Here is a 17,416-nt window from a genome sequence, read left to right on the forward strand (position 1 = left end):
TGCTGCGGCTGCAACTGCTGCATCTGTAAGAGCTGCTGCTGAAAGGCCAACTGCTGCGTGGCCACTTGCTGCTGCTGGGGCTGGAAAAGAAAATAAAAAAAAAAAAAAAAAAAAAAAAAGTTCTGTCTAGGATCTGCTTTAAGCTAAGGCAACACTCCCATCCACAAATGCCTGTCTCTATTAAAATATAGGTAAATAAAAAAAAAAAAAAAAAAAAAGCACACTTGTTAATTCAAGAGCAAAGCAGAGGATTTACAGGACTCCTTGTCTCAACTTGCTTCAACTTCTGACAGCAGTCACTGGGTATCAAGGCCGAGCCAGCGAGCCCACCATCCCTGGAAAAGACCCCAAGGTATATTTAGGTGCTGGAGCTAACACAGGGCTGCAGATTCCCATCTCCAGTGGCTAACTTTCATCCAACCTAAATCCCTGCTGCCATCCTAATTCCAAATGCATACAGCATTTCTTGCTCCACATGTTCATATTTTACCCCACAAGTGGCTGTGTTTCAGTGGTAGGTAAAGCAAATTCTGCTGAAAATCCTGGGTAATTCTTCCAAGGCAAAGAACATGAGACTCACACCCCAAGATCACATCACACTTAGATATAACAAGAAACCCTGTACTGTGCTCTGTTTGCTCATTCAAGGGCTGTCTCAACTATTGAGGCAATTCGACTAGCTTAATTTATGGTATTTTATACTTACTCTCTCTTCTTCATCCATCAAGCCCCACAATACTTTCTGTTATGCTGGAATTATTCTGTGCTGTATTTAAGGCTGCTACTTCTGCACTTTGAAATTTTTAATTATTCTCACTAGAAAGAAGATGGAGTTGCTTTACTCCACAGGGATGTGAACCTTGAACCTTTGAGGTGTAAAAGAACATGTTGCTTTTCTCACTACTGTACCCGGAGAAGCTTTTAACTACTCTGTTTATCACTTCTGACATAAATAAATGAGAAAAAATCAGACCTTTGAAGAAGAAAAACTTCATCTAATATTGTTAATTAGCCATGACAAACGATGAAATAACATTGTAAATCTTTCATAGAAACAGCCACTAGATTTTAATTACACACATTCATAATTTAGCAAACAACATCTTACTTGAATGTGAGTGTTTAATATGTACAGTACTCGAGGCTTCAGAGTCCTTAATTTTGTTCAGTTAAGGAAGCCTCTAGGTTTTGCTTCCATGCTCATCTTGTATTTTATTTGCTTTGTTCTTTAAAAACCATGAAAGGCTTTGCATTTTGATAAATATCTTTTTATTTATTGTACAATGACAGGAGGAAAACTTTTGTTGTGTAAAACATCAATACATCATGCCAGTGTTAACAGTTCCTTGTGCTAGCCAAAAAAAATTAATGTAGATTTCCTTAGTAATTATCTGAGTGATAGAAAGATAATACAGTGCAGTAGTACAATAAATAGAAGGAAATTATCTAATATCCCTAATCTGCTAGGAATCATATCAAGGTGGAGGTCTTATACACATTATGGCTAACAATTATGGAAAGAAAATTAACTCTTACCAAACTGCACACTTTCACAAACAAACCCCAGCCAGATCCTGAGCTTTCTTATGCCCTTCCTCGACACCAAGCCAGAGGATCACTGGCCCCATTCCCTACTGGTGTTACACAGGGAAAAAGTCTCACCAGAGCTGCTGCAGCAGGACTGACAGACACCATCAGTTTGACCCCCACCTTCTCATACCAGCATGCCCCATCAATCCTAATACTGCAACCAGCTTTATACCCACAACTCTGAGTCAGTCATTCTATTCATCTTATTTATAAGCTCAATTTATCTTATTTCCAAAGAAAACATAGGACTTCAGGAACACATTTAAACAAATAGGTGTTTGGATATTCTGGAACTCTGAGAGTTTACATTTCTTTGCAACAGCTTGCTCAGACACATCCATTTGTTGCAACTATTTGCAACAGCACCATACGCATGCAGGCCCCAGTAACAGTTGTATTAAGAGCTAAAGCAATGTTTGCCTCCATAAATATAACTTTAAAATATATCTATACTTAATATATAGATATTAAGATATGTGTATTATTAGTACTAGGTGTAGTAAGCTGTGTTTTACCTATCTGTCATTTGAGTGCAAAGTTAGCACATGGGGTTTTTTAAAAAATCCGTTTATATCAATTGACTGATGCCCATTTGGTTGTCTTCTCAGCTATCCTAAGAAAAGCTCTTGAACACACTCTACTTTGGAAAGCCAGGATATAAAAGTATACAAGGCCCATTGTCCAAGAAAGAATTTAAAAGCAAGACACGTTGCCAAACTGCGCTCCCCACCCAGTTACCAAACACAGGATACAAGGCAGTTTGTTTACTTCTCACAATTGAATGCATACAAAAAAGGTCTCGGTGCAGTCCTGTTGTCAGGTCAGTAGTCAGTGTTAAAATGCTGAAATATCCTGATAAAACTTGCATTTTTGATCCCCTCCCTAAAGCTTCTGTCAAAGGTCTGTTTTCCTTTCTTAGGTTACTCCCTACTGCCTAACATAAACTGTCACAGTGCCAGAAGACAAACGGCCCTGCTCGGGAAACAGCGCGTTCCATCCAGCGCCGCGGCTCCGCGCAGGACCCTGCACACCCCCCTGGCTCTGGGGAGCCCCGGCTTTTCCAGGGGAGAGCAGTCAGAGGGAACAGGCTGAGATCCCCCCCAGCACCTCTGCCCCTTGCTGTGGGGCACTGCTCACCCTCTGCTACGCCACACAACCCTCAAGTAAAACCCCCAAGAACCTCACTGGGATCCGTCTGTTGCTCTGCTCGGGGGTCGGATCCCTTTCACCAGCGGGGCTGGGGAGGTTGGTTTGTTGTGTTTTCCTTCTTTCACGACAGTACAATAGGACAAGGCACTCACCAAATGACTTGGGGGATGCCGTACATGAATACACTTGTTCCATCTGTCAAGGTACACACTCAGCCCTCGTTAGCACGGCAGCCGCTGGCCCCCACCACGGCACTGCCTGTCAGTTTTCAGTGCCAGAGGGAGGGGAAGAAATAAAATAATACAAGACCACCTTTTCCATGCTAATTTAGCAAGAATAACCTCCTTAAGCTGGGCTGAACAAACCTGTAGGGTGAAATGTATTGTTGAAATGGACCTCCACTAAAACCATCAGCAAAAATACTCCCCCCCAAATCCCCAGAATAAGCTGAAGAGACTTAGGTCCTTGTTCTCTTTCCAGCTATAGTGTTAAAATGCTCTTCTTGAAACAGGAAGGAGTCCTTTCTTATTGTTGCTTTCGCTACTGTAATATCAGAAGTGTGACCACAGTAAATCAGTGTGTTAGATATTGAAATGCCATCACATTGTCTAACTTCCCTTCTTGTCTTTTTTAACACAAGGTATTTTTTTCTTTAAGCTCCAAGCCCTCATCTTTGTGTCTGAGATGCTCTCCTGTCTGACAACAGCAATTTAGAAGAGTTAACTTTTATCGTTCATTCTGCTGTGTAACTTTCCCCTTCAAATTTCTTTATCTGCCCTCTGAGCTCATCTGAACTTTCATGTTCTCCCAGCATGCAGGCTTGCATTCAAAACTATGTCTAATAGACCAAATAAGAGGTTAATAAGAAGTGGCAACAGAAAGAAAAAATACAATCCCTGGTAACTGATAAGAATGACAGTGGCAGCCCTTTATTGTTTGTCTTCAAATATAGAGTTAAAGATCTTTAAAAAACTAAATTTTGACGCCTTTGAAAAGAAAGAAGCACAAAATAACAACAGGGGGTTATTGCCTGCCAGCCACAGGGGAGAAGCTCCATAATTCTTATTCTCCCTTTTGAAGGCTGTTAGAAATCTGATTCAAAAAAGCAACAGCAGAAGGAGAAAGCCTCTTGAGGCTATCGCCATTTCCTGTGATCATGCATAATGCGTTTCAAAAGTGGGTTTTTACCAATTCTGTTGATCAATTGCACCTCCTTCATATTCCCTCTTTTTTCTGCTGTGTTTACATCTGATGTGACTCAATGACAAGCGCTGTCTGAGACTGTGAAACAGACCTGTCATGTTGATTTATGGGCGCATCAAACCACGACTTGTCCAAACTGAAGCTCGCAGTTCATTAATTAGAGAGTTGTGACTTTGAAGTCAGCTTTCAGACTGTGGTTTTTAACATTTGGCTTAATTTATATGCTCTTGAATGTGGATCTCTAAGGAAAAAACTGAAATTCCCTTCTTGTCTTTGAACTTCTTTTGACCGCACAATAATCATTTCTTTGTCCAGAGTGATGCCTGCATCCCAGAGTCATTAACGCGCATTGAACTGCCACTGATGAGTAAGCCCTACTGAATTAGAAAAACAGCCAGCAAAACAAAGCTGAGAGCATTCTGCACAGTGATATCTCACAATTACATGCCTTCCCTCCCTGTGCCATTTCCATTTTAATTACTGTTAGTCCTTTAGATTTACATTTTAGACACTTTTTAATCTGTTCCCTTTTTATTATAGTGGCGCCCGTAAGCGCGCTATGGTTAAGGTTGTGTCAGCGTTTCCATTATAAACCCCCCTGTTTTCAGGGGTTTATAACTCAGCTGGAAAAATTCACTCTGGGTTGAAACTTGGCACAGGTGGCACGATTTGCCGAAATTTCAAGGGGGCTGAGGAGCAGAAATGGGTGCATGCCTCGAGCAACACCCCCTGTCAGGTGACACAGGCGCTACCGCTATCACCGGACATCACCCAGTGTCTCACGCCAAGAGGCAGCTTTCTAGGATCTACCTAAGCCAGCACTGATGTCAGATTAAACAGGAAAGTCTCAAACTCCTCGAGGAGTGGACTCAGCACCTTGAAAAAAATTGCAGAAAAATTATATTTAAGCACACCAAACCCAACAAAGGATGTGACAGGTATTTTGGAAGGGAAGCGTACCTGAAGGACAGGCAGAAACTACCCTGGCCTGTCCCCTCCAGTTATGGACCATGGTAGCATCAGAGCAAGGCCTCCGGCCATTTCTTCTCCTTGTCACACTGACACTGCTCCAGCGTGGTCCTTCCTGCTCAGCCCATGCTGCGAGCAATGTGCAACCAGAATCTCTCTGGCTGGAAAGCGCAAGCCCAAACTCAACACCTCTCGGCATTTTGCCTTGTTTAGAGAGGACAGCAATGATCTGGGCCTGCAGCTTTGCCCCCTCCCCTCTCCACCATAACTAACGCCCCAAAGCACTCTCCCAAGATACAAGACTAGATGCCTGCTCCAGGACTCATACTCAACAGCAAGGCCTGGTCCCCTGCTATAAAATATGTGGCAGCGAGCAAATGGAAAGCACAGGAAAACACAGGCGAAAACAGGACAATAACTCTAAATCTGAAAGCTGAGGCCCGATAGAGTCAGTTCAGTTGTGTAATCATTTTTAAGATGAATGACAGTTTAATAGCCACTAGACAGTCCCCGGGGATCTGTGGTTTGAAAGTAAAATGGGTATTGTCTGTACCTCTTTAGGCTGTTTTCCAGCATGTTGTTGCTGTAAAAGTTGAAGCTGCAACTGTTCCTGTTGTTTCTTATAAAACTCTTGAAGCTGCTGCTACAAAGAAAAGGAAAGATGGTAAGTAACAAAGTGGAGAGCCAATTCAGTGTCCCTTTTGGTGTAACACACAAACTGTGATTTGAAAAATAGCATCCTTTTATCTGTAATGGTCTGACCTTTAGTTTGAAACTCAACAATAAATTCAGTGCACACTGACTATTCTTGGCATTATCGTTTGAAAAGTAATCTCCAAAATGAACTGATGAAAAACATACCATTTTCTACACAAACTAATTAAAATAAGGCAAGGAATGACCTTTGATTGTAACAACAAAGCCGAAATGCCCTTGCTGAGAGAGTCTGGCGAATCTCTGTTGTGAAACACACATGCTTTCTAAATGATAGGGTTTGACTGTATTAAGTGTTGTTCAATACATGCATAGACATCCTGGGAAATAATCTCCTCCTCCCGCTCCCCAGATGTGCTCTGCGCAGGCAGCGCTCCGGCACGGGCAGGAGGGAGCCTGGGAGCCAGGAAGGAGCAGGCAGGGTTGGGCTGGGTGGATGCTGACACCCACCCGGGGTCCGTGAGACCCCGCTATGTCAAACCCTGTGATAACAGAACCTCAGGGCTTGTTGGTGGCCAGCTTCCAGCTGAGAAAGGACCATGGGCTGCGAGAAGCACTGACACACAGCCCAGCGTATGCTGGCTGAAATCAAACAGGCTTGCAAACCTCTCCACTTCTATTTCCACCGTTTCCACAGCCCTTTACGGTTCCAGATGGAAATAATGAGGTCTAAATTGGGAAGTATGGCCCTTCTACCTTGTTTATTCCAATTAGTCAGGGCACACCAAGCCTGCAGGGGGATACAGGCAAAAGCAACAGGGACATCTGCCGAAGTCCTGACACTTAAATATGCATCTGTATTATTTAGCTGATCTTGGAAACACTCCTAGCACTGCTCCCTGGATTTGTTTCCAGTAGCTATTTCTAGAATTAAAAACAAAAGAGCAGTCAGTTCAGCTCACAGCATGGCTGCTCCAAGGTTCAGACCTGAGATGTGGGCAGCTTCTTTCCCCAAGAGTGTTCCAGGAGGTGAAGCCTCCAGCATCCACAGGGGCCACCCGAGCAGCTGTTAAGGAAACAATTACCTGTTGAAGCATGAGTGCCTGCTGCTGTTGGAGCAGGACTTGGAGTTGCTGGGGAGTTAGCACTTGTTGCTGGAGAATCTGCTGCATTTGCTGGGGAGTGATCACTTGAGGTGTCATCATAGCCACCGACACTGGAACCTGAAGGCCAAGAGGAAAGAAAGAGGGTCAGAGCACATCACCACAGAGCACATCCCCATGCCAGGGGAGCCCGTGCCTGGCATCGAGGGGGCCAAAGGTTAGAGTCCTTACAGCCCACCCTGGCCGGTACAGAGGTACTACTGACCACACCTTCCTCGTGACTAAATTCCCCTTTTGCAAAACACTATTGGATGGAGATCCTCTAAATCAAGTAATATGGTAAAGATTGATTTATTTTTGCAAGAAATCATCAGCTCGGTCCTTTCTGTCTCAGAAAGCCCTTGCCTTCTGTAGAGAAATCCAAGAGCCAAATATCCCGCGCTGATGGGATCTAGACCCTATTACGACAGGTTTTTCAGAAATTGAAGGAAGGCTCAGTGATGTGAATAACAGCACTAGACTCCTATGCAATTTTTACAGAAAGGCCCTACCACGATGTCTTTACCATTCCATATTCACCCAGCATACAGATGTCTTCAATTCTTTCATATTATGTGAGATACCATTAAAAGCCGCTTTCCATGACATTTCAGTGACAAACAGCTACAGTGATGAACTTGATAGCATTTCATATTTGCAACTGTTAACACGTTTCTGCACGGGCATCTTTGCAAGGAACCTGTACACTGTATCTGAAAGGATGATGTCTTGTTCAGATAAAACACTGACATTAAAATGACAGGCTGTCTTGGCCAAGGTTACACAAATTGTATTCAAGCGGATACCTAATGACAATGCTATGAATTCTGCAAGCTTTCTAGAATGTAATTTAGCTATTCAAAATAATCACTGCACTTGTGTTTAATTTGCAGACTACATGAGAACCGTTTTGTCAGTCCCAGTAATGCAAGAAGACTATTTCCCTAGAAACCCACCCCTTTACCCCCCACCCCAAAAAAGGGAAAAAAAAAGGAGGAAAAAAAAACCAACAGAGGAAAAGACAAAACCCATATGAGTTTTAATATTAATATTGAAGCACCTTACTTTTCTATAGTTTCAAATGAAATTCATGACAGCACAAAACTAAAACCAGGAAAGGATATACTTCACTAAAAAAGATCTCCTGTCACCTCATGTATTACAATAAAAGGTAATAATATGTTTAGCACTTTTTCTGTGCACCACTTTTTAAAAAAATCAGCAGACAATAGCTGATCAGAAGATAAAGGAGTTTAAAAAAAAAATCCTCCAGTGTAGTAGTAAGCAAGAGAGAAATGCAGTATTAATTTTATGTAACATAATGTCTTAATATGCAGTTTATCTTGACTTTTTCACATGATTTGTCCTGTCATTTGCATAGCAAGCTCTCATTCCTAATTTCACAGTCATTATGCACTGATGTCCTGATTTCTCAGCATCACTAATCTTGATGAACTAAAAATGGTTCCTGAAGGTCAGAGGCATGTACAGTGCACATCTCCCCGTGTTGTTGTGTACATGTCATGTGCCAGGGCCAGACACTGCCTCCAAAACATTTGCCTGAGCAAAGGCTCACACACCTCTTGACATCCCATTAATGCCGACATGGCGAGGTCCTCTTGAGAATTCCCTGTGGCACAGCACGTTCCCACATCGCTGATGGGGTCCAGGCCAGTGTGAACACTGGCAAAGGGAGATTTAATTGCAGGACAAATGCCAGAACCACCAAAAGCAGTGGCTATTCTCCCACGGTCGGCACCGCGTCCCCATGCCTATGGAAAAGCCACCACCTTGCCAGGCAGGACCAGCTCTGAGGACACTGAGTCATCAGGATGGGTAATCCCATTAATTCAGAATATCTTAATCCGTAGTCTTTAAAAACTTTTCTGGGAGCAGGAAATTATTTAATTAAATCCTGCTGTCACTATCTTCGCCCCGAAATGTGACTCACCATTATTCTCATCCCCAGAGAAGTTTACTTTACCCTGGGGTTTGTACTACCTCTCATTGAAGTTGGACCAAGCAAACAGAAGAGGAAGCATGTTTAAGTATGTTTTCTGTGCCCTTCTTGGAAGATAGACAAGACAAATATTCTTCAGTCAGATTTATGACGACAAGCGGGGATACAGACAGGAATAGGGTGGGGTGCTGTAAACCCTACACATCGGTGATTAATCCAAAGGGCCGCATTCTGCCGTCAGCTGGGCAGGGACAACTTCCATTCACTTCCATGGCCTTTCTACACGTTTATCTTGGGACAGATCTGGCGATTAGGCCCTATCTTTGAAAACTGGCCATGTACCTTCCAGTAACAAATCTCTCAGCTGCACACTCCTTGCTAGAACAGCAGCACTTAAGTAGAAAGAAAAAAAAAAAATCATGTATGTGCTGCACACAGTTACAGAGTACAAGTACACAGGGCGCAAGTTTGTGTTGGTCCCTTCGACTTCATTTTACCATCTGAAACCACATTTTCACACCACACCTGCGCTTCTAAAGAAGGTGCTGCCTTCCATTTATAAACACAGCTAACAGCCGCATTTAGCCAAGGCCTGTACTTTAGTTTATCACGAAAGCAGCTTACGGAAACCTCGCACAAACGAATTCAAATGAACCAGAAACTATCGTGTTAAAAATTACAACACACATGCCGGACGAGCGTGGGCACACACATCGGTCTGAGGGACTTTAAATAGTTAAGAATGATGGCCTATATATCCACTCTCTTAACTCCCAACGTCCAACTTTTCCATGTAGCTAGTCCCTGGTAATACTAGGAATCAAAGGGCATGCAGCACCAGCAATAGGCTATTATAGCCCACACTTTATTACCCATTACTACCGAGGTCATTAGCGGTAAGAGTGATTGTACCGGTCTTAACCTATTGATCATTGTAACTACTATCATTTAATCCCGTGTTGAATGTCTGGAAAGCTGCTAAAGGCACACAAGAGAGAGTGCTTTAGTGATGAGAAATATAGCCAAAGCTTGGAAATTACACTTTGATTCATAAAATCTAGCCAGTGGTTTAAATCAATAGTATTTAAAACAGTCATGTAAGTTCTTAACTACAGCTCTCTAATATTTATGGGTCCCTTTTTGAGTGTACTCAGTCAAAACTAAACTTTATTTTAGATACTGTGCAATATACTTTACATTATGTTAGATAAAAAATATTTATTTCTGATATTTTGTCTGATAGTAAGTGAAACCTAAACCAAGAGCTATAAATTCATTTTAGATTTCTATCTCTCAGATGTCAACTTAAATGTGTTGCCAAAAAAAATTACAAACCAACTTTAAAAATGACTTAACTGTTTAAGTACATGAAAATGAGTGTGTTTTATGAGTTAACAATGAATCACAGAAGGCAGTTTATGAAGAACTAAAATAATTCTGTCTTACTGCCTTCAGGGAGTTGAAGTTCAAATTAAACTACTGGCAGATATATTTAAAGAATGCTAAGTTAGCATGCAGAGAAGAAATCAATCTTTTTTTTTTTTTTCAGGTTGTTTATTTCTATTTTGCACTTGAAACATGATTGTTGTTATTGATATGATTAATGAACTACTTTTGGTATTGTTGACTGATAACAATAGGGTGTGGTAGATACCCAGCTGCACGTAAACCTGGCAGCAAAGGTAAAAATACAGCTGCAATTTGGCTTTGGGAGCTGTGCTAGTATGGACCTGCTGACATGCTAATACCATCAACGGCAAAAAATGTCTTTAATACTCACAATTGTCTTCGCTCACTGCTTCTCCCAGGGTTTTGCCTCTGCTCCTCCACATCCCCAAAGCCCTCCCGGCCCCGCAGTCCCCGCTGAGACCCTCCCATTTCAAGCCCTACAAACGCTCTGTTTTCACAAACTTGGGCCACAAACTTGGGCCAAGCTCCCCTTTAACTTCCCCGTGAAATTACAGCAGGGATGCATTTGTCACTCCTCCACACAACCCAGACAAGGGTCACGGGGATGAAAATGATTTAGTCCTATTTAATCATCTCCATTCCCTCATTTTCAGTGATATTAATATAATTAAATACTAGCTAAATAATTTCAAGTAGTTTAATCTTGTATGAAGAGGGGAAAAAAAAAAAAAAAAGCCATTTTCACACCCTGTGCCTCCGATGCTAGATACAGCTGTGGTCCTGCTAACTGTTAGCAGGCATGCATGGAAGATGGGGAGGATTTCCTTAATTCATAAAGAATAACTCTGCCAGAAAATCCTTTTCTCCTGCGATCTATGTTTGAACTTGATTTCAGTAAGCCCTCATACTAGGCACCTTGGATTTCCAAACAGCAATTCTTCGGTTAAAGATTTTGTGATAAAAGTTACACGGAGCAAAACAGCTGAACACAGAAAAGAACAAGTCGCTGAGGAACAGTTAAAAATACTGAACTACAATAAAAATAGCTATGGCCAGGCAAAACCAAACAATGAACTTGAGCTGTCCTGTTAGCGAGCTATTATAGGCAATATATTTAAAATAAAAAAAAAATTTCAGCCGAAACAATGCAAAACAGGAGAAGATAAAGCACTGACACCCTGGCAAGCAGAGAGGCACGATGCCACAAGCCAGAGCAGAGCCCAGCAAAATAAAAAGTGCTGAAGGCAGGCAGGACCTGCTTCCATCCTGACACTAAAACATTTCCGACATAGTATTTCATCCTCCAAAATCGAAACACAAAACCACGGCTGTCGGAATTATTCACGCAGGAACTGCAGTGCTGGTTCATTATGCGAAATGGAATCTCACTCTTAGACTTAGTTCTTTTGCCGTAATACAGCACAGCGCATTAAGACAGGTAATGTTTATTATATTAATGTAAAATCAGCTAAGTAGTCTGTCATTAGCATAACTGTGCTCTCTGTAACAATACAACTCCCTATTAAAAGGGTGGGGGGGGGAACCTCCTTAAAATTAAATTAGCATTTTATTATTATAATTTTGTTTATTGTATTTTATCAGGAGAGAAGATCTCCTTCTGACCCACAGAAAGCAGACCGATGGGCTATGCTGACATTCCCTGGCATGTCAGGATGTCTGTCGTCTTCTGTATTCTCTTCTAGCTGAGGAAAAACGGGAATATTTTTGTATTTGTTTACAGAATGAAACATCTGATCTTATCTTCCACTTCTCATGCATACCAGGTTTCTCACTAAGTGCCAGGATAATTGTTTCTGCTATAATAAATACTCATTTAATTTGCATAAAAATATAAAGTTTACATAAATTAAATCCTTTCTACATCTAACATTTGTCAAATAGAGACTAAACCAGAACATACACACACATTCAAATACCCCTTTAATAAGATGAGTGAGATTTTAAGCTCGAGATTACCATCATCATTTTTCACATTTTAAAAAGTTACCATTTTTATTTCCGTTTCTAGCATGAAAGGAAAAATTATATAACCTGCTCTACATGGTTCCAAACAGTGGTGATTTTATAAAGAGTCAGTTTAAAAATAAAAAAAAAAAAAAAAAAAGAAAGGAAAAAAACCCTGCATTTTTTTCCAGAGTTTAGGAAAGGAAATGTTAGATCAACATATTCTGCCAAAAAAGCCTCAAATAAACCAAAAGCAATCCTGCTTAGAAACATCCAAAATACCCCTAAAGCCCTTGAAAACCCCTTGAAACCCTCTCTCCCAAACACCCTTAATATACTGAGAATGATCATGGTGTCAGACTCCTTACATTTGTGTATTAATTCATACATACATTATGGAGAGCTTAATTAAATAATAAAAGCCCGTGATTGAACCAGCAACATTTAATATGCCCAGAATTTCATGTGAGTGAAAGGGAAGTGTTATACAGAGGGGCTTTTTTTTTTTTTTTTCTTATGGCAGATTTTAAAGAACTGCAACTCCCAACAGATTTCTAGGAAGGATGAGCCCTCTCTACATCCCTGGCTATTTTCTCCTGCAAGAATCAAATCCACAGCTGCCTGTTCTTCAAACTCAGGGCATTTGAGATGACGTACATTGTCGTGGCCAGTTGAAAAAAAAAAAAATCAGTGATTCTCTAAAAAAAAAATCCACCTGGTTAAATTATGCTGTTTATTTCCCACACAAACCAGAGTTCTGCTTGAACACTCAGGCTGGCTTTGCCACTCTGGTTCCAAGTGACGCCTTTAAAACAGTTGTAAACTTTATTTGCTTAAAAATGTGCAGGTTTTCACACCTATGGCAGACACCTACAGCTGAACATCACAGCTAAGCACAACGGTGCAAATTAGATTATAATGAGAAAACATCAGTTGCTTCTTTGACAATTTTGCCATTCACTGATTTACTTCTAATGAAGACGCACTCCAACCAGCCAGCTCGCCGTGTTAAAGGTCAAAGCACGTTCAAAAAAATGCCTCACAAAATCAAGGCAAATGGGAAACCCGTAAAGAAACCTTCTCATAAAGTGCTGTGGCAATTAGAGTAATTGTGCAAAAAGCCGTCTTCAGTAAAAAGTAAAAGAAATTAAGCTGCCACTACTGTAACAGGTTAGATGAAAATCAAAATTTAATGTATTCTCCCTTGTGTCATCTTGTTTTGTCAAGACATCAAATAGAATCGGAAAGTACAAAATAACAAGCCCTTGAGAAATCACAGAAGCCGACCTTTTTGATGTTGTTGGTTTACCTTGTTCTCAGTTATTTGAACAATGATGTTTCAGATTTAAGGGCAAGATAAAGCTTAAAAATTAAAACCCGTTGTCAGTTTGGGGAGGAGGGGGTGTTGTCCCTCCCAAATAACAGAGCATCTTACCTAATCAATGAAGGCAAATCCGTCCAAAACTAGTGCACAGAACAATTAGCAATTCCACTTATTTGTTCATTATTCAGTCTGGATTCTCTAACATTCATTCAACTTCAATACAGACTACAGATCCTCCTGCTAGTGCAGGAAACAGTGCTGGAAATGTTAAAAAGAAAAAAAGAAAAAAATAGGAGAAAAAAAGGCTGGGGCAGAGATATTTGCCAGTGTTGCTTCTCTCCCAGTCTCTACACAGCCACTTTAATCTGCAGATGAGTATATGGTGGATTTTTTTTTCCTTTCCTTGTAACTGGAAAGCGAAGCTGAACATGTAAGCACCTTATAAAAACAAAAAAGGACAGGACATTTTAACTGAACTACAGCAAAGTAGTTTCCAGTAATGCAGTTCTGCTTTCAATAAAACAAACAAACTGCTTAAAACCAGCCAAGTCTTTCACCAAACAATAACAAATTTGGCTTATGGTGTCAGGACTTTCCCACAATCTAGTTTTGCAGGTGTTGATAAAACTACCCCTGCTACCGCTTTTCCCTAGCAAAGAGGGGAGAAAAACAACACCAGTAAGTTATCCTGCTACTGGGAAAGCTTTACAGAAAGTAAATCCAAGTGCTGTGTCCTCCCAGCTCAGGTTTGCCTACAGCAGCTCTGGAAAGACTAAGAAATACAGAGCAGGAAAGCACAGGAGCCTCTGAAACTCCTTAAACTTTTGAATGCAAAAATCCTTCTCCCCTTACCTTTCTTCAGCTGCAGGAGCATGTAATCACAGACACAGAAACCAGGGCATTTTGCACTGAAATAACCATTTCAGCATTTTAGAAACAACTTCATTCTCAAGCAACAACAGCGCTTGAGTGCTGTCAGGTTAAAATGGTGCATAAGATATCGCTCTGACTGCTCTACCTCGCTTTCAATGCTTAAAAATCCATTTTATCCTTCTCCACACAACTGTTGCAACCCTTTTCTTCCTTGCATACAACTAAAACCAACTTGACTCGCGCAGACATCAGAGCCCACCGTCCATCAGTGCAATCATCCATCTGTGACCCATTACAACCCAGGGGTGACGTGCCACGACTCTGCTGTGAGGTCTGATCGCGATTCACACCCCAGCACAAATTTCAGTGTGAGGTTAAGAGTGACACTTCTAAAACCTGTGCAGGGCTCATCCAGTTCTAGAAGAACGTGAGGCACCCACACCTTCCCCTGAGCACTGAGGTCCCTGCAAAGACAGCGCAGGGATTTCATTTCTTCCCTGTCAATCCCATTGTATTTATGACTTCTCTTTAGTTCAGCTGAGTGACTGGTCAGAGCATGTCTCAGAGCTTCTTTTTCTTTTTTAAAGCAAGAATAACACTGCTTAGAAAAGGGAGGGCACAATGGCACAGCACAGTAAAGTGAATGTTAAACAAGACAGAAAAAAAACAAACCAACTGTAGCAAACAAAAAAAATTTCAAAGCAGCCCTTCCTATCATAAGCTTTCTGATGATTTATGGTTTACCAACTCAGCAAGGTTACGCAACACTGCATGCCTTTAGATGCATTATTTGAGTCAGTTGAGATTTAATTAAGATCACAGCCTCCAAAATCCCTGTCAAATGAAAATTCACAGAAGACAATACACTATATATCCTCATGCAGATAGTCTCCATTCCATGCTCTGGAATAACATAAGTTAATCCTCGTTTCTATGGTGGCAGACAAAAGTTCACTAATTTTGTTTTCTTTTGACACTTGTGTTGTTTTCTGTTTTATGTCATGAGATCATTCCCTTTTGAGAGGGGAGGGGAGCTGATATAGGGGGAGAGGAGGGAGAGCAATATGTCTGAATATGGCAGCAGATGTATTTTGACATTCTCACAGTTCTGCTGTGATGTCATCAAGTTTTCATATAATTAACCCCTGCCAGTAAGAGCATCCTTTCATGACATCTGTCCATTGGGAAGAGGGGGAAGGACTCAGGAAAAAAAGCACAAAAAGTGCCTTGGTCTTGCTCTCATACTAAAACCAAAATCAAACAAAATTAAATTAAGGCTATGGAGCAGCATTTACATCTTCCTTCTGTATCATTGACTGGCTTTTCCCAATTGATTATCTGCCCCAACTACCTCCTCACCTCCGAGGTGCCCTGAAACCACATGCCACGGATGCCCAGCTCATTCCCAGCACCTTCTCCTCCTGACAGTCCTGGTGCAGGAGATCCCCTTCACTCTATAATCCAGTTCCTCTATTTGCTAAACATGAACACGTTAAATAAAACAGTATTTCTTAAAGAGAAAATGCTAGAACTTAACCTCATTCCACTGTATTCCTATTTGCATTATCTTAGTATCTGCTTGCTTATCTCATGGTTTAGAAATGACAGGTGCTAGCGGTCTTTTGTTTGACAGGCCACTACACAAATAACTGTCTTGCCTGAAAGGGCTAATGCACTACTAATGAACAATAAATCAACTTTGATTATAAAGTGTCAGACCAATCAGTTTGCAGTTCAGCTCTATCACAGTCTAGGCCAAGGCAGCTACTCTGTTTAGGCAGGACTCGGGTTTCATCTCTGCAGCCTTATCAATGAAATTTTTTGGACGTAGCCACAGGAGATCACTGAAAGCCCTCTGACAGCAGATTTTCCGCTGGCTGCGATGAGAGGACAGAGCCTGCTTTTAGAGACTTCCTAGACTGCTACTACAATAAATATACAATCAACAAAAGCCATTTCTTTACCAGACAGAAGCACACTCTAATGACATATGCACATGTACACATGTGTTGTAGCCATGACTTTTTGGAGCAAACAGAAATGCCTTTTAACTTGGTGTAAAAGATGTGCGAGATGCCTGAAACCTCTGCACATTAAACACACTTATGAGGGGTTCGAGCTGGTAAATACTAATTTACCAGGCAGGGTGCTTACAGCTCCAGGGGGAGAGGGAGGCAAAGAGATTCCTGTCCTACTACAGCTACTGCACATGCACAAGGCATTCCAGGATTGGGCCCAGGAGCATCAGGCATGACAATCAGCTTTGATCCAAATAAAAAAAAAAAAAAAAATTTTAACATTTCAGTTTATTTATAAAAAGGCAAACAAATCAGCTGTGATCCAAATAAAAAAAAAAAAAAAAATTTAACATTTCAGTTTATTTATAAAAAGGCAAACTAGCATGCGCTAGTCACTTTTTATTAGAAATAAACTTCAGCGATTTATTGTAGTTCACAACTCAACACTCACGGCTAGAATAAATCCAACCGTTTGGTTTTCATAAACAGATCTTGGTCGCCCTGCATGATTCACATTTCCTGCCACCAAACTTGTTTTTATTTAAAAATATGAAATGGTAGCGTGTCAAACGCCAGCACACGCACCGCGACGACTGTGTCGTGTTACCGAGGGGCTTTTCCCTGCCACTAGCACAACGACAAGTCACAACTCTCACTGTTTTCGGAGACAAGCTGGCTTTGAAGGAGTTAATTCCAGAGAGGAAGAGTGTATATGCACTTTGCTCTAAACTTACCACCCACTTCCTAAGGGTTCCCTCCTCCCCGCCACCACCACCCTCGAAATTTCAGCTCACTCGCACTGCAACGCTGACACCGAGCCCGGCTGCGCCGAGATCCCGTTACATCCATTTCGCCGGGGTTCACAGCACCAGTCAATGTCAAAAACAAAGCTCACTCACTTAATTTCCCCCGGTAAATTGACTGGCGAATCCATTCAGCGATCCCGGTTCCTGACATTTAAACCTGACACTGTGTTTTATCCGGCTCCGTGCACTTTCCCTCCTTCCTCTTCTTCCCAACTCCAGCGCTGCGGCACAGCCCGCGCGGCTACGCGCACCCGCGACTGTCACGACAGGCGCGAGGCGACACGCTCCGCTCATCACTTCGAAAAACCCCCGGCGAGTTGCGGGGCGCACACGCTGTCCCCTCCGTACCTCCC

The 17,416-nt window shown here is 41.7% G+C and overlaps 1 protein-coding gene across 1 annotated transcript in view; it reads right to left on the minus strand.

Annotated features, from left to right (window-relative positions):
- The window catches only part of FOXP1 (forkhead box P1), a 345,408-nt gene that overhangs the window by 70,177 nt on the left and 257,815 nt on the right, over positions 1–17,416 (minus strand). Inside the window, exons 5-7 of the mRNA XM_008643610.2 lie at positions 6,651–6,788; positions 5,465–5,554; positions 3–80 (exon numbers count right to left, since the gene is read on the minus strand). Coding sequence (XP_008641832.1) covers positions 3–80; positions 5,465–5,554; positions 6,651–6,788 — 306 coding nt within the window. The remainder of the gene's footprint in view (positions 1–2; positions 81–5,464; positions 5,555–6,650; positions 6,789–17,416) is intronic.

Source organism: Corvus brachyrhynchos, unplaced genomic scaffold (genome assembly GCF_000691975.1).
Source record: "Corvus brachyrhynchos isolate BGI_N302 unplaced genomic scaffold, ASM69197v1 scaffold91, whole genome shotgun sequence".
NCBI classification, from domain to species: Eukaryota; Metazoa; Chordata; class Aves; order Passeriformes; family Corvidae; genus Corvus; species Corvus brachyrhynchos.